The sequence below is a fragment of the Sceloporus undulatus genome, chromosome 4 (assembly GCF_019175285.1).
Source record: "Sceloporus undulatus isolate JIND9_A2432 ecotype Alabama chromosome 4, SceUnd_v1.1, whole genome shotgun sequence".
Taxonomy (NCBI): domain Eukaryota; kingdom Metazoa; phylum Chordata; class Lepidosauria; order Squamata; family Phrynosomatidae; genus Sceloporus; species Sceloporus undulatus.
This window is the reverse complement of record NC_056525.1, coordinates 88,528,107-88,546,291: the sequence shown is the minus strand read 5'-3', so window position 1 is coordinate 88,546,291 and position 18,185 is coordinate 88,528,107. Positions and strand designations below refer to the sequence as shown.

The 18,185-nt window shown below is 38.9% G+C and overlaps 1 protein-coding gene across 13 annotated transcripts in view; it reads left to right on the top strand.

Annotated features, from left to right (window-relative positions):
* Nucleotides 1-17,514, top strand: part of KANK4 (KN motif and ankyrin repeat domains 4) — a 68,632-nt gene extending 51,118 nt beyond the window's left edge. For all 13 annotated transcript variants that reach the window (XM_042461297.1, XM_042461305.1, XM_042461302.1 and 10 more), the window contains exons 7-10: nt 751-970; nt 8,646-8,788; nt 11,140-11,340; nt 14,378-17,514. In XM_042461297.1, coding sequence (XP_042317231.1) covers nt 751-970; nt 8,646-8,788; nt 11,140-11,340; nt 14,378-14,479 — 666 coding nt within the window. In that variant the 3' untranslated portion in view covers nt 14,480-17,514. The remainder of the gene's footprint in view (nt 1-750; nt 971-8,645; nt 8,789-11,139; nt 11,341-14,377) is intronic.
* The last annotated feature ends 671 nt before the right edge of the window (nt 17,515-18,185 follow it).

Below are 18,185 nucleotides of genomic sequence, written 5' to 3'. Positions count from 1 at the left end.
CAGAGCTACAATAACATGTCTCTGTCATAGCAGCTTCTTCTGCTAGTGCCCCTGTTGGAACTACCTCTTAAGCCAGCTAACACCCCAAATGTACAGCTTCAGAGGTGCTGCAGAATAGGGAGCTAGCGAATGAGAACTGCAGCACTATCCTGGTTGTGTGGTGCATTCAGACTGGCAGCTGAAGAAACCCCTGCTGCAATTATTTCTCTCATTGACCAGGAGAGCACTGCACTCCTCTTTCTCCATGTATTGATCTATCATGCCTCAGAAACCTTTTGGTTGGGGCATTGCCTGGCTTGTGATGGAGGTTTCAGCTATACTTTGTTTTAATTTGCCATAAGCCTCCTTGAGTCCCATACTGGGGGAAAAGTGAGATAAAAATGAAATAAACAAAAAAGGAAGGAAGGAAGGAAGGAAGGAAGGAAGGAAGGAAGGAAGGAAGGACTTTAAGTATTAATAGCTGTTATTTACTTGATCCTTGGAGTGTCAGTATGAGGTAGACTGTATCCACACTGAAGAAATAATCCAGTTTGACACCACTTTAAATGCTATAAAATTCTGGGAACTGTAGTTTTGGCACCAGCTACAGTTCCCAAAATTCCATAGCATTGAACAATGGCGTTAAAGTGATGTCAAACTGGATTATTTCTGCAATGTGAATGCAGCTATAGTAGGTGATTTGGGTAGGAATCCAAAGTATAAAAACATTACTGAACAGTTTCCTCATTGTTTGATTGTTTGTCTTCTCAGAGGCATGTTTTAAGTACCATCTGCCAGGAGTGGTTCCGTATCTCAAGCAGGAAATCATCCAGCCCTGAAATAGTTGCAGCTTATCTCCAAGACGTCGAGACAATCCACCCCCAGTTACAGAATATAATTGTAAATTTAGCGGATGGCAATGGCAATACAGCTCTTCACTACAGTGTTTCTCATTCCAACTTTCAGATTGTGAAACTTCTTTTAGATACAGGTAAGAATCCCATAATTACTTCTGAGGGGGATGGAATATATTTCCATTTATTGTGCTCCCTGAAATTACTTTTTCATTCCTTTCCTTGCAGCCAAATTTGGCATTCATTTTCTTCAGTCTCAGTTATTCTTGTCCTCTAATTGGTCTTCTTGCACTGTGCCTTTTTTATTTTCCACACTATGCAACACTCTACCGAAATGTACTGTCTTGCCTGCAATATAAAGACCACATCAATGACTGGTTTCGCTTCTTTCTATTCTTGCCTAATAACAGAGTCTGGAAGTAACTTGTCACAAATACCAAATTATTTGTAATTAATGTCCTTTCCCTAACAAAAAGATGTTACATTATACTTCTAACAGTTAGAATTAACATCAGTCTTCATGCAGTGCAACTGTGACTTCAAGGTATTTCTATGTAGTGAGGTGTGACTTCACTAAATAGTGAAGAAGGAATATCATATGGTTCCAGTGCTGGCTCATACTGTTCCACATACTGCTATATTCAAAGGGGTTTTATGTTTCAAGAAATATAAATGGTAAATAGATGTTTTTTTCAAAAATGTAAGTATAACAATTGCTGACTGTTTGTGAGGGAGGTTTAGTCTTATAACAGCAGCTAATTAATTCTTTAGAATAACTGGAAACTTTATATAATGGATGTTTCATATCACAAAGCAGTTGTAGCGTCTTTACATCCATCTGTCTGGAAGTTTAATTCCTGCTAGGGCTGTACACGGGGCCCCTGATTTGATTCAGAGCCTGATTAGGTTATTTGGGTCCTGGTCCAATTTGGACCAGGTCAGTCTGTACAGAATCTGTCATGTACCAAATACTAAATCTGTACTGATATATCACTTGCATTAAGAAACCAAAAATGGTGTTTTATATACCAGTATTTCAGACATCTGTGTGAAATTTGGAGACAAGGTAGATCTTAAGAGGGGATTTGTGCTGGGCACCTGCAAAACTTTGCTATTTTTCAAAAACCAACAGCTCTTTTCAAAACTTGTTGTTTACTGCTCAGTCTTGGCAATTCATTTTATAGTGGTTTTGCCCTGGCACAGTCTCCCAAGAATAAGTCTTCCCAGGCTTTAGTTCTCCAGATGTTTTGGACTTCAACTGTCTCATCACAGGTTATGCTGGTGTTTTGGGGAACTGACGACCAAAGAAGTTGAAGAACCTAAGGTTTGATACACTGTCACAGACATCAATCAGCTATGTCTATTAAAATGAATCTAAGATGTATGATAATAGTGATAATAATGACCAGTGTTGGCCAGCTTGTTGTGGATGCCATACAGAATATTTACATAGGAATATTTGTTGTTGTTGTTGTTAACCTCCCTCGAGTTGATTTTGACTCATGGAGACCCTGTAGATGAGACATCTCCAATACTCCCTGTCTCCCACTGTTCTGCTTAGTTATTGCAAACTCATACTTGTGACCTCCCTAATAGAATCCATCCATCTAGCATGTGGCCTTCCTCTCTTTCTGCTTCCCTCCATGTTTCCTAGCATTATTTCTTTTTCCAATGATTCATGTCTTCTCATGATGTGTCAAAAGTATGCCAACCTGTTTTGTCATCTTGGCTTCCAGGGAGTTCTCTGGCTTGATCTGCTCAGGACCTGTTTGTTTGTCTTTTTGGCAATCCACAGGATCCTCAGCACTCTTCTCCAACATCACATCTCAAATGCATTAATTTTCTTCCTATCTTGTTTCTTAATTGTCCAACTCTCACATCCATACATGGTAATAGGGAAAACAATGGCTTGTACGATTCTAACTTTTGGGATCTGTTGTATATCTTTGCATTTTAGAATCTTTTCTAGTTTTTTTATAGCTGCCTTCCCCAATCTTAATCTTCTTCTGATTTCCTGACTGTAGTCCCTGTTTCTATCAATGTTTGATCCCAGGTATGAAAACTCTTTTACTACCTCTATTTCTTCATTGTCTAGTTTGAATTTGCCTAGATTATCATTGTCATTATTTTTGTTTTCTTCATGTTCAGCAGTAGGCCTGCCTGTGCATTTTCTTAGTAGTTGTTCCAGGTCTTTGAGGTTTTCTGCTAGCAGTATGGTGTCATCTGCATATCTTAGATTGTTGATATTCCTTCATCCTATTTTCACTCTTCCTTCTTCTGTGTCCAAGCCTGCTTTTCTTACAATATGTTCAGCACATAAATTAAACAGGTAGGGTGATAAGATGAAGCCTTGTCTGACTTCTTTGCCAGTCGGTAACAATTTTGTTTCTCCATGTTCTGTTCTGACAGTAGCCTCTTGTCCTGAGTACAGATTCCTCATCAAGACTATCAGATGTGTTGGCATTCCCATGTTTTTAAGGCCGTTACATAGCCTTTCATGATCAATGCAGTCAAAGGCTTTGCTGTAGTCTAAAAGGCACATACTGATTTTCTTTTGGAATTCCTTGGTGCACTTCATTAGACCTCGTATGTTTGCAGTATGGTCTCTAGTGCCTCTTCCTTTCCTCAACCCTGCTTGCACCTCTGGGATTTCTCTCTCCATATATGGTTGGCATCTGTGTTGTAGAATTTTGAGCATGATTTTGCTTGCATGGGAGATTAATGCTATGGTCTTATAGTTGCTGCAGTCTTTTGTGTCTCCTTTTTTGTGAATGGGGATGTATATTGATCATTTACAGTCAGTTAGCCATCATTTTGTTTTCCATATCTGTTAACACATGTTGGTTAGCACTAGAGTTGATTATGTCAATGTGGACTGTAGCAGTTCTATTGGAATATCATCTGTTCCTGATGATTTGCTTTTTGCCATTTTTATTATTGCAGCTTCTACCTTGCTTTTTAGAATTTGAGGTTCATCTTCATATGGGTCTTCATTCCATGTGTTGTTCATTTGATCATCTGTTTTATATAACTCTTCTCTGTACTGCATTCAATGTCTTTTTATCCCTTCCTGATCTTGAATAATTTTATTTTTATTGCCTTAAAGCATCCCAGTCCTTGGTTTGAACTTTCCTTTGATTTCCTGGATTTTGTGGAATAGGTTTCTAGTTCTTTCTTTTTTGTTGTTGTCTTGACTGGTGGATAAGTCGATTAAAATTTTAGGTAAATTTTTGATGAAAATTTCTAGACTCATACATGAGTATATACAGTGAATATGTTTTTAAAAGACAGAGGCTTCATCTATAGTGCAGAATTAATCCAGTTTGACATCACATTAACTGCAATGGTTCAGTGCTATGGAATTCTGACATTTGTAGTTTTGTGAGCTAGTTAGCCTTCTCTGCCAGAGAGCTCCTGTGCTGCAACGAACTACAAATCCCAGTGTTCCATAGGATGGAGCCATGACTGTTAATTTTGCAGTGGCAATAGCCAAAAACAACACCTTAAAAGTCTTTAAAAGCCATAGATGGGTGAAACAGTCATAGCAGCCACTCCATCTTGAAAGATGGAAAGCCACATGAATAAACACACTCTTGGCTACCCACCAGAAACACAGAAAGGATGGAACCAGCCTGACTTCCCTTGTGAAGAACCTGGAGTGCTGCTACAGAGAAAGCCCTGTCAATGCCTACCCACCAAACTAGACTTGTAGTGTGGTGGGACATGCAACAAGGCCTTTACCAAGAATACTAGATTTCATACAAGTTTCTCTACATCACTCCTATGAAGAAGGATGCGTAATCTCAGCTTAAAAATCCATCCTTGGCAGAAAAGGAATGGAAGCCCTGTTTTAAATATCTAGAAAAGAAAAATTAGATAACTAAGTATTGCTTGAAATTAGTATCTCTTCTCACCATACAATTTTGAAAGAGCCCTTTTGAATATTATGAAATTCTGATTTCATTTGTTATTGCTGACATGTAAGTCAGCTCCAACTATATACAGTAGGACTTAAGATTTCCAAGTAGCTATGCATACAATTATGATGTTTGTGATGCAAAGTGGTTTCTTGTCACCAAGAGTTTAGTGAGATAATTTCCATGGGGGGGGGGGGGGAGCCAAAAAGGAGGGAAGCAAAATTGGAAGAGCACTGGCTAGTCTGGCACTGATAAAAATAACTATTGATCAGCTCAATTTGTTTCATTATTTCTGCTCCAGCTGACGCTTTTTCACAGCCCTGATTCATATTACGAGCGTCAAATATATCTCTGGTACATTCTTTTTTTCACAGTTTATGTGTTTAGTACCATACTCATGTCCATGCAGCAAGCATACTTAAAAATGCAGAAAGCATACTATCAAATACAGATCTGTCTGATTGTAAACATGTTACATTTTCACTAGGCATGACTATCCTTTATAATCAAGGACTGACTTTCAAGCCTTTGCAAGTGCAATAAGAACTGATTTCTAAATGATTGACCTGTTGGGCCAGATGTGAAAGAATAAAATGTCCCATGAGACTTTTAGCTAGCAAACATGCATGTATTTTCTAGGAAGAACAAAGAAGTTCTTTGACTTCCTGTTGGCACGCCAACCTATAAAATGTTAGGAAAATGGCATGTTATCATATATGTCTATAAATCAATTGTTACACTAAGACTTCCAAGCTAATCCAGAAAACTGAAACAAGGGTGTTTTGTTCTCTTGATGGCTGCCCGAGGCAATTATATTCAAAGCTACACACTGAATTTAAATGCTAATTCATTTCAAGTTTAGATGGAAGATGGAAAACAGTGGCATGCTCTGAAGTGCTAGCAATGATGCTTGACTCTAGTTGGCTGCAGACTCTGATTGGCCAAGCAGAGGTTATGCCCAATCCCTGTTGTTTGAGATTTTTTATTTGGAGAAGTCTGGGGTTGACCCAGGAAATTTATGCATGCAAAGTATGTGCTCTGCCACTTAACTTCATTCTGCAATTGGTTTCCTTGGACATTAATACATTTATATGTCTATAAATCTTTACTAATATAGCAGACAGAGTACAACATCAAAGGAGTACAATGAACCTTCCCACACATCTGATTTAGCCATATTTGGAGTGGGCTACCCCAAATATTTCAGTGGGACTATTCAAAGTATAACTAACTCAAGATTGCACATAATATGCATTCCCCTACTTTCTCCCCATTAAGGTTTCACTGTTCAACTGTATCCCTTCCTATATTGCATCTATACAGATGTGTTACAATGGCCATTGAATGAAACTTCTCTTCCTTACCTCGCTAATGTGATGGATTATATTCTAGGCCACCACCATAAAACAAATACAGGCGACCAACCATCCATGGTTTTAGAATATTTAAAAAAAAATCCAAAAAGCAAACCTTGATTTGGGCAATTTATATAAGGGACACCATTTTACTTTTCCACAGTATTTAATGGGACTTGAGCATCCACAGATTTTGGTATCCATGGGGAGTCATGTAACCAAATCCATCCAGATACCAAGTGCCTACTGTATTGTCTTAAAACAAATCACAGCCTCTCCTCCTGCACCCCTTGACAGTGCATATAAAAGTCTAAAGACATATTCACACTATCATTTATTAAGTAGGCAATAGTGGTAGGGCTAATGAGGATGGGATAATAAAAATAATAAATTTTAAAACTGCCAGACTACAACTCTGAGACACAAACTGCACAAATGCTGCAAACAGATTTGAGTGTGGTGACAAAATGGCACTGTACTGTATAATTTAAAACTGCCATATTAGTGAAACATTCTAAAGCAAAGTGCCTTAAAGCAAGTTATGTCTGTATATGTAAAGTAAACCACAGACTATCTTATTTGATTAAGTGAGGTTAATCAAAAACTTCTAATTTTGTAATTCATCCTGTTTGAGCTTCTAATTTTTGTCCAATTAATTATCTAAATGAATCAGAAAATTGAAATGACTTAAATGAATATTTATCCAGAATAATAGATAGTGAAAACAAGGTGTAGTATTTTTGTAAAACATGCACAGTCATGACAATATTTTGAGAGGTTCCAGGAAATACAAGATGTGTGTTAACTTCTGTCATTTTGATATGCCTGTGTCTTGTCTCCAGGACACTTGTCTCAAAAGAAAACTTGAATACCCTCCGTAAAACAAGTCCTACAAATTAAAATCGCCACGCTGCATCTTAAAAAACATACATTAATCAATTAGCTAATGTTAATGACACATAGTGGATAAAGGTGCTGGCTTAGGTGGTAAATCGTTGCAGATAATGTGATGACAGCGGAGGGGATGGAATTTTGGCCAGACAGAAAGCTTAAAATATTCTTTGCCACCCCTCTTCCTGCTGCTCCAAAAGTTGCCTTAAGCCAGTATAATGGATTGTTATATAGTGTAAGGCACTAACAGGATTCCAGAGGCATTGATTGCTGAAATTCATGATTGCAGTTAAGAATGAGTTGTGCATTTATAAAAAAAATGATAAAGGTTTTCCCTTTGACAAGGTTGTCAAGGTGTGACCAACTGTAGGGGATGGTGCTCATCTCCGTTTCTAAGCCAAGGGAGCAAGCATTGTCAGATGACTGTGGTCATGTGGCTAGCATGACTGAGAGGAACACTGTTACCGTCCCACCAAAGTTGTACCTATTTATCTACTTACACTTTTACATTCTTTCAAACCCTGGTGTGCAGTCCTGTGAGCAATCCTGGTGCAACAGTCAGAAGCAGGTGCCTGTCGAAATTTCCCTTACACTAGAGATTGTCCATGGGGAGTGGGATTTGTCAGTCTGCTGTGTACCAAATAGATGCTTATATTCAGGACTGTGCAGGCAGTTGGATCAAGAGATGCTACTTAGCTATGTAACTAAAGTAGTCATACAGTGCGCCCGCATCATATGTGGGCGTGTCATACACAGCTTCCAACATACGCTGGAAGCCGTGCCGGAAAAATGCCTCATGAGCCCCGGAAGAAGTAATGGGACATGCGACTGCCACATGTGCACAGCAGGCACAAGCCCCATTACTTCCAATGGGGCTCGAGCTTATGCACTTTCTTCTTTTACGTGGTGTGTGTGTGTGTGTGTCCAGAATGGATCCCCCACATAAAGAAAGGGTGCACTGTATAACTAAATAGCACATGTAGAATTTTGGTTGTTGTTGTTAATTAGTTCATTTATCGCCTGCCTTTCCTCTCAATATTGGAACTCAAGGCATTATACGGAATATAAACTAAAGAAGCCATTGTCATATGTATTTGTACTTCTTCTTTTCCTATATCATTTATAATGTTGTTAAGACCTATTTATGTGAAACATTTTTGTGATTAATGGTACATTCCAAGGTGAGTCAGGGAGAAGTGGTGGAGCTACCACATCTACAGTGCTGCACACTCACTTCAGCCAGAAAGTGGGAGGCTGTGTTCTTCCTAACAGCTATGTGAAGTAAATCTGTCTCCTGGTTCCAGGCTCGCATAAGTGAAGGCCCTGGTCTTGGAGCCACACTTGAGAGAAAAGAGTCTTGCGGAGTGGTGGGTCCTTGGTTCTTTTGTCAGTTACTGCCAGTAAATAGCTATTGTCAGTATCTCATGCCCACAGAGTTATCTGAAGTTGTGGTAAGGCCTTCATAAAGAAAGGGACTTCTCACTAGTGGAATAGCACAACCACTTAATTCTAGCCATCTCCAGCATTTTAATCTAAAGTTTAGGATGGCTCTGTTAGAGATACAAAAAATCAGTAAAAATATTGTCTCACTGTTTAGTAATTCTGTAATTCTTGTTAGACATATAGGAACAGTTTTTCTTCTTCTTTAGGTGTTTGTGATGTGGACCATCAGAATAAAGCTGGCTATACAGCAGTAATGATCACACCTCTAGCATCAGCAGAGACTGATGAAGAAATGGAAGTTGTCACAAAGCTGTTGAGAGAAGGCAATGTTAACATAAGGGCAAGTCAGGTATGTTAAAGTCTGTCACCACATTTTGTTTTTCAGGTATGGGTGCCATAAATTGATAATTTCACAATTATTTCTATGAAATATCAAACTTTGTTAATCATAAAGCAAGAAAAGCCAGGGTTTTCACGGCTATTCTCTTACTGAGAATAGGATCTCAACTGATCCCATTTTGATAGTAATAAATGGCAAATTCCACTGGTCTTGTTATTCATGAGCTAGATCAGTGTAGTAGGGATGGCAAATCTCGATGTCTCCAAGTCCAGACAGATGTCAAGAACAATGATGCATTTTTTATCTGGTAGCTTTGAGACATTGAGAAATCCCCCCCTCCTCCATGACAAGAAATTGTGCAATGTTTGCATGAAAACCATACAGCCTTTGCCACAGAAAAGACTGCTTTCAGGCAGTCGTTTTTGTGTTTCGTGAAAGACCTTTTTTTACATATTAAACAACAAAACTGTGCAAAATCAGTAATGTTTACATAACAAAACCATGTATCTATTTGTTCCACAACATTGCTGTTTTTTATGTAAAAAAAATGAGGCTGGGAATAATAAGTGTTAATAAGTGTTATAATAGGTATAATGTGCCAGAAAACCATTGTCACTGTTCAACCCATGGTCACATTCTGTCTTGTAATGATCTATTATAATGTCATTTCATACTTGTGCAAGGTTTGTTCTGCAAACATTGGTTTGTTGTGCAACATTGTTTTCTTGGTAAAAAATCGCAACACTGTTGCACAACAAAAATGTTGCATGAAATCAGCAATGCTGCACCACAAAACCACATGGCTATTTTTGTGCAGCAGTGCTGATTTTGCACAACATTTTTGTTGTGCAACTTCGCTGTTTTTATGTGGAAAATAGCAACATTGTACAGCAGTGCTGTACAATAAAACTGTGTGTAGCTGCAGCTTCAGTAGGCTCAAGTTTCTTTTCTTGTTGTGTAATATTTAGATTGTACAGCCTTCAAACCAGCAAAGACTGCAGCCATGACATACAATGCATCACCATGCCATTCAACCCACCCACTGTGGATATATTCCAATTCTGCTGTTCTTTTTTCTAATCTTTCTTTGTGGTAACAGTGAAAAACAGTAGAACTGAAATGTATCTACAAAGTCCAGTCCTTTGACAGTGGGTTGAACAGAGACAGTGGGTTCCTGTCACACTACACTGTAACACTAGCTCTGCCTCCCCCCGCAGCCTCTTGAGGGCTCTCTTGTGCCCTTTTTCACATCTCCTTTCTGGTTCTCATCCGGAATCACTATATTCCAATGCCTTCCTCCACCATTCAAATGGTTATCTACTCACCTTGGCTTTAGGCAGCATCTTCCCTCCTGTCTCTCTTCCCCAAGAACCATATTTGAAATTGAATTTGTCATCATATCACCATACCCAGATGTTTTGCATTTCTATTGATATTCACACATGCAGTCATCGTTCAAAATCAGCAATGAAGGTCTGTTCCTTGGCCCTTCACTCCATGCATTTGATGAAGTATACTTAAGTCTATGAAAGCTTATACTGTACTACCAACTTGTTTCTTTCAGTTAGACTAGTCCAATAAAGTGGGCCGTGGCCACTCCAGCACATTTTGCACCAGGGCTGCAACAACTGCATATCTAGCCCTGATCTGGGCTGCCACTGTAGTTTTGAACCAGGCTGGCAAAAGGGACAGTATTTTACTGCTCCTTCTTGGCCCAGTTGTTTTGCCAAGATGCAGCACTGGTACTGTTTTCTGCTGTCTTCGGGGCGTGTATAATCTAAATTCTACACCCCAAATGTGGCAGCAAACTGCGTCACTTGGCCCATCTGTTTTGGGCATTAGTCTCAAAGGTGCTACAAGATCCCTTTGCGAACTGATGCAAACCAGCACAGCTATGCCTTTGAGCTTTTTTCCAAATGAGCTAATAGTTTAAAATCTAATTGTGCTGTAGCCAAGGTGTCTTGTATAGGATTATGCTAAAAGATTTTCACTCTTTCTAAAATGCTGCTAAATCCTTTCAGCTTAATTTATTTTTCTGCCTCAAGGAGGCTATATGTGATTGTGCTACAGAAGAGCGAGAAGTTTTCACTTCCTGTCATTCAACAAAATGTCTGCCATCAGTGCCCTTCAGATTCTTATTTCACTTTTGTAGGTTGGCTTTGTTCAGACAATGAGGTGGGAATATAGATTTATTAAGGAACCAAATGTCACAAATTTTGCATTTCTTCCCTTTCACCATTTGATGGCATCTTTGTCTTTAAAGGGCTGTTGCTGGGTAGTGGTGCTATTTTGGAATATATGGAAAGCATAAAGAACAGCACACAAAAACTGATAACAACTCTCTTACTGGAACTTTCTAGGGAGGACAGACTGCCTTAATTCTGGGAGTGAGTCATGATAGAGAAGATATGGTGAAAGCCTTGCTGTCGTGTGGTGCTGATATAAACCTCCAGGATGATGCTGGTTTGTCACCATTGATGGTTGCTTCTCAGTATGGCAACATGGAGATAGTGAAGCTTCTCTTGGATGATCCAGCCTGTGATACTACATTAACTGACATGGTGAGTATGCACACCAGTATTCTGTGAAATGGGGCCTGATTCCCAGTTTTTGCTTGTGGAGACTTATCTCTGAAATTCTATGAATTTTTATAACCCACTCAGCCATTCTGGCTCTCATTTTTCTAATGTACCAAACCCTATTTCCTAAATAGGATCACAGAATCATAGAATTGGAAGAGCCATGCAGTCCCACCTCCTGCCATGCAGGAATACACAATCAAAACGCTCTAGACAGATGGACACCCAGCCTTTGTTTGAAAACCTCCAAAAAAAGGAGGCTCCATCACACTCTGAGGCAGCATGTCCTAGTGTCAAACAGCTCTTATTGTCAGGAAGGTCTTCTTAATGTTGAGGTGGAATCACTTTTCCTGTAGTTTGAAACCATTGCTTTATGATCTAGTCTCTGAAGCCACAGAAAACAAGCCTGCTCTATTCTCAATAAGACAACCCTTCAAATATTTAAACATGGCTATCATGTCATCTCTTAATCGTCTCTTTCCCCGGACTAAATATACCCAGCTTCCTAAGCCACTCCTTGTACAGCATGGTTTCCAGACCTTTCACTATTTTGCCCTCCTCTGGACACTCTCCAGCCTGTCAGTATCCCTCTTGAATTGTGGTGCCCACAACTGGACACAGTATTCTATGTGAGTCTGACCAAAGCAAAATGTAGTGGCACTATTATTTCCCTGAGGCTAGACACTACACTTCTGTTGGTTCAGTCTAGGATCATATTGGATTTTTAAGGTGCTGCATCACACTCTGGATTCGTGTTTACCTTGTGGTCTAAGACTCCTAGATCCCTTTTCCATATACTGTTGTCAAGCCAGGTGTCACTCATCCAATATCTGTGCCTTTCATTTTTTCTTTCCTAAGTGTAGTATCTTGTATTTCTTCCTGTTGACATTCATTTTGTTAGTTCTGGTCCAGCTCTCTAAACTACTAAGATCATTTCAAATTCTGATCATGCCCTGTCCAATCCATTTTGAATACTGATCAACAGCTTGAATGACTCCTTTAAAGTTCAGAGTAAAACCTGGGATGCAGTTTCTGCTCATTTGTCTTGAGAGCCACCAACCAACTCTGGGTAAAATGTAGTTTTCAGACAAGTACCACAAGTAGACTAAATATACATCTCCCTTTGCAATTTGCTTTACATCACAGACAGGTAGGTTTACTTGTGCCAGTCAAAGCTAGAGAAAATGCTATAATTAATGAGCTCCAGATGAGCCTTATCATGGTTTGTCTCATAATGAAACTGTCTGTTTTTAAAGCAGACTTTTTAAGCCAAACAACTGTGAGCAAAGGCTATGACTTATGAAGTTCCTTTAACTGCATGCACACTGATGCAGCTGGGAACCATCAACATCTCCCCTAAGAAAGGTTTTGTGTTTATTCTACATGAAATGGAAGGGCTGCTCTCTCTGTGAATGAGGAATCTGTTCTGTCCTTCTTAAGAGTTAGTCACACCAGGCTTTTCTCCGACTAAAAAAAAGCATTGATTCTAAAAATGCTATACTATTGGGATTCATCTCTTTCCTGTTACACCTTGGGGAACTTTCCAGAATTGCAACATTCATTTTCACTAAAACCTTATCACACATGGGATTTGGGTTTGCCCACTCAGGAGCTCCTCCAAGATGTTATCCCCACCCCTTTTCTCATTTTGGCTTCATTTGGCCATTTCCTTTAAGGTTGCCCCCACTTTTCATGGGTTGTTCCCATGGCTTTTAAATTTAAGCCAGGAAAACCCAGACACCCCTTTTTGCAGTCACGATTCCCACTGTTCAATTCCTGTTTCAGTCTCCCACACACACACACACACACACACACACACACACACACAGAGAGAGAGAGAGAGAGAGAGAGAGAGAGAGAGAGATCCCCTACAAAAATATAAATGAAAATAGTTTTATATTTTAAAAGGCATGTGTTTGATCACAAGTACAGAAGAATAAAAGCCTTCTTCCTTTTTTTTTTGTTTTTTGTTTTTTTTTTTTTTTCCTTTTTGGTTTTTCTTTTAAACCCCCGGTTTTTTTTTTTTGGGGGGGGGGGGGCAGTCATTTGTCATTGGATATTTTTTTCTATAGGCAAAACAGTTTAAAAGTTGAAAGGAAATCAAATTGAGATTTCCAGCCCTTCTCCTTCTCACTTGATCATTGGAGGTATATTGAAGTTTCCCAGTACAAGAATATGAGCAAAGAGCACACTCTTAAGTCACACTCAAAAACCACAGAACACCACCTGACCAGCCAAAATTGTAATTAAGTAGAGTTGATCTTTTGGACTAGAAATTGTAGCAGAACAGTAGTGGAAAAGGAGGTTATCAACAGTGTTTCATGTTTGTAAAAGAAACACTTTACAACTTTCCAAATGGTCTTCTATCAGGAGCACAACAGAAGAGGAACGACATGTGATAAGCCCCAGTCAAAGTTGCTGTTATCCTGCTGTAATTGCAATTTACCTGCCTCATGTTATAAGCTCCTTTGTCAAAGACTCTGTTTTTGCAAAAATGTAATTGATTTGATGATCTGTGGTTTGAGAAAAACAGGGTCAATAAAGTCAGTTTTTAACTTGTATGTTTGTTTGTTGTTGTTTTTTGTTCTGTTTTTTAAATGTTGCATTGAATTTAATACTTTTTTAAGGAGAGGAGGGTACCAGGGATTTTATATGTCTTGTATTTTTAACTTTGTTAGCCGCCCCGATTGTTCTCAGAGGGGCGGGATACAAATAAATTTTATTATTATTATTATTATTATTATTATTATTATTATTAATTACTCTGCATTACTTCAGATATATCTATTCTATAATGCTGCTCCTGAAAGTCATTGATTCATAATTGCGACCAAGTTTCACCAAACAGACTGAGCCTTTGCTTCTTCATAGCACGTCCTTCATTGTTATTCTTCTTGTCAGAATCCCTTCTTCTTTAGCAGCATGTAAAGCTTTAGATATGAGTTTGCTCTCTGGGAATGTAGAGGGACCAGGATTACTGGCATCATAATAATAATCTCCCTTTGTTTCCCTGTTGTAGGCTGGAAATTCTGCTTTGTCCATGGCTTTGAAATCTGCCCACATTGAAATTGCAGAGATCCTCCAGGCCCACAAACAGCACAGTCGGCCTCTGAATACATAAAAAGAAATGGGAAAGCATATCTGCAGGAATGAGAAATTGATATCAAAAGACTCATTCTTTCAGCCAACTCTGCAACCAATTTGTATGCCAGTGATTGTAGCTGATAACTGCTGATGTATCTACGTAGGGAAAGGAGGAATCATGTCAGCTATTTGAATACATTCCAGATAGATGAGTAACTCCCTTAGGTCTGCTTTTATGGTCTTAATCTATACTTATTAGCACAAATGATGCTTAGATTATTGCATTGCCTTTACTAATATTCATTGTACTTTCAGAAATCGCCTCGTGTCTTCTTAAACTGTAGCAGCTTTGAGCTTATTTTTGATTTCTCAAAGCATAACTCTTGGATAAGCACAGAGAAGCTCCTTAATAGGTTCTGAGCAAAGTTGTTTTCCAGACACTCAATAGCTATATAAGAGTAAAGAGCTTTCAAATATGATAGTAAAACAACCAAGCTATGCCAGGTTCAGTGAAGATATACGTAGTGTGAGATGATTTTGAGATACGTAAAGTATAAGGTTACCTGATGCCAAGATAAAACTATAGATGCCTTTATGATGGGTAAACTCTCTTTTAATTCCCTTATTTCTTACTGGCTCTGGTACTGTACAATTCTGATCAGTCCTGAGAACCCACAGATATTTTTTGTGAAAGGGAATCTAGAAAGTACCCATCCTTCTTCCTACCACACAAGAGCAGAAGGGACAAGGGAAAGAGACAAGGGAAAACCACTAGTGCAATAGCATTGATTGGTGCTGCCAGGCTAAAGTAACAAAGCATGATACCAGTATTGTTCTAAGGGCCTTAAGTGGTACCAGTTGCACTAAGACTCATACCTAGGAGCCTAACCAGACATTACTAGAGACTTGTCTGGATCACAGAAGGGACTTGGATCTGATAAATGTTTCCCCTATATCCTTCAGCACCACCTCACTGTTCCAGATGTTCTCCCAGTTTTTTGGAATGGCGTATAGTAGTGTGTCTGTAACAGTGAAGATGTAAACATTTCCATTCTACAAGCTGAATTTTGTTCCCTGGAGATGCTACCAATCCATGCCAGAGAGTGGAATAGTTTTCTGAAAACAAAGAACAAAAATACTAATATGTAGAATTAGTTTTTAAAAAAATAATTGGCTGAGATCATCACAGTCTGCCTGTCCTCCCCAATGCAAGGAGAACTCACCATTCTCCTGCTGTCCACCTTCTTGGCTATTTAGTGGCTGGGGAAATGCAGGGGTCAGACACACATCATCATGCTATATTCTTGTGGCTAGACATGTGACATTATCCTCCAGGACCTCCAGAGGACCCCAAGAGATCCTACAAGATAATACAGATTTCATGCATTGCTCAAGAAAAGTAATGAGCACCTCCCCCTGCAAAAACCTTTAAAAACATGTCTTAAAAAGACATATATAGACCTGGTATATACCACCCTGAAAGGGTGGGCTGGAGGCGTCCGGTTTTCTTTCAGAGGGATGCTGCAGCAGCCAAACTGCGCAGCGTCTCTCCGCCCCAAAAAGAACCTGGGAAAACTGGGTTCTTCTACTATATGCTGCACATCGCTTATGTCACAATGGTGGCCCCCATATGGACAGGAGACTGCCATTACGCTGCCGCAGTGATGTGCTAGGGATAGGAACCCTGCAGTTGGTGCGCGGTCCCTAACCCTAGAACCACCACCTGGATGCTGCTTCTTGGCAGTATGTACTGGGCCATAGTTAGATTTACACTAGGATATGTCACCAACAGGATGCCAGCCAATTATTACGGTGCTTGTTACTTTAAAAGTAATTCTTTAGTAATGCATCACTAATATGTTATTTTTCTTCTCATTTAATTTCTTTTAAAAATAATATACTTTAAAAATAGAAGAACTGACTGAAATGGTCAAAACCTTTTCCTGCACAAGCCCTCATTTTCTAGAAGTGACAAGTAAACGTTACTCATTACAGTGATTTTTTAAAAGTAACAGCACAAGTCCTTGTGTACCTTTGCACAAATAACATTGTTCTCCCCTCTTCCGCTCTCCAAAAGTAACATGTTATATATAACGTCCTTATATGTACCATGTTACTAGCAAGCACTGGTCGTCTCTGGTATCCATATAATCTATTTCTATGAAATGTACCATTGGGTTCATTACTGTGTATGTTTACTTGTCCTTGCTAACAGCCTGTGATCTAAGGGAAGGGTTATAAAATGCACAGCTTGATGACAACACATCACACATTGTCCAAGAAGGGAATGATATAGAGCATTATGATACAGAAGCGGCATCACTAGGGTTGGTGTCACATGATGTGGTAACTCATGGTGTCACTTTCCTATTGAGCTCTTCCCATACTACACCATACAGAATCCTAAGTAATGCTTTTTGTACCAATGGTACTCATAAATCGCAATTCCCATGTGTCATTGAATGTAATGGCAATAGTTGTGACATAAAAAAACTAGCAAACATTTTAAGGTTACAATTAGATTATAAATTACAATATCATACACAAATCCTAAATATACTTACATGTACATTGTTTCATGTGGTTAAAGTGAACATTTGGTAAGATGTGATGTTTTTAAAGAAAATTTTAAATTTTAAAATTTAAATTTCTTTAAAACCTGGGACTACTCCTTTCTCTTTACACCGAGCCTTTTCCCACTCACACCATCCTTTCAGCATTTTAAAGGGACACAGGCGCACACAAGCCCATTTCTGTCAAAAATGCAGATATTTGGGGAGTAATTGTATAAAAACCCCGCTAGGGTGCCACATGATACTCCACCTAGGATGCCCTTGCAATACAAATGCTGACACTGGTACATCCTCTTATTGGTCTAGCCTGTAGAAAGTGATCTTGTTTATAAACTGAAAGTCCAGCATATATCTCTTATAGCATATGATTTTTCCAGTTTGGCTACAAGCACAGTAGTAAAGCAATATTTTTAAACATGTTTTTTAAAACTTTAAATAATTGTTATTTGTAATCAGCTGTCTCAAAGCATGTTTCAATTAAACTGTAAATTGTATTGTGCTATTTATTGATTTTTGTAAGCAGCAATTATTCAGCATACAACAACAAATATAGATTGGATAGATTATGTTGAAATATTTCACAGTTGAGTTTGGTTTACATATCCCTGGCGTATCGACTGAAAACTAATGGATCAAGGTGGGCAGAAGTAAATTGGGATCAACTGGTATGTCACCATGGGCCCTTTGGTTCTATACCAGTATAGTGCCATGATTCCACTTTAACTGCCATGCCAACATCCTATGGAATGCTAGGGTTTGCATTTTAAGGGGATTATTTAGTATTCTCACCCAGAGTGATCATCTACTGCCACAACAAATTACAAATCCCAGAATTCCATAATGTGAAAGGATCCCAAATGATTTTCAGGAGATCAGCATGGGATTTAATACCAGTGATGACAACAAGCCAGTTTTTCATGCTAAATTGGGCTGCTGTTTTTTTTTAAAGGTTGGAGGAAACAAGGAATAGATTACCATGCAAAATATACACTCAACCTGTAGTTCTGGTCCTGAATATATTTCCTGGGCTGAGCATTCCTAACTTGTTCTGTAATTCTGTGCCCACATTCTAGAGTCACTAGTTTGTATCTGGCTCTCCCACGATTGGTACATCTTGGTGTTCCTGTGAAAATCAAAATTAACCTAAACCTGGTTTAGGAAAACAGTTGA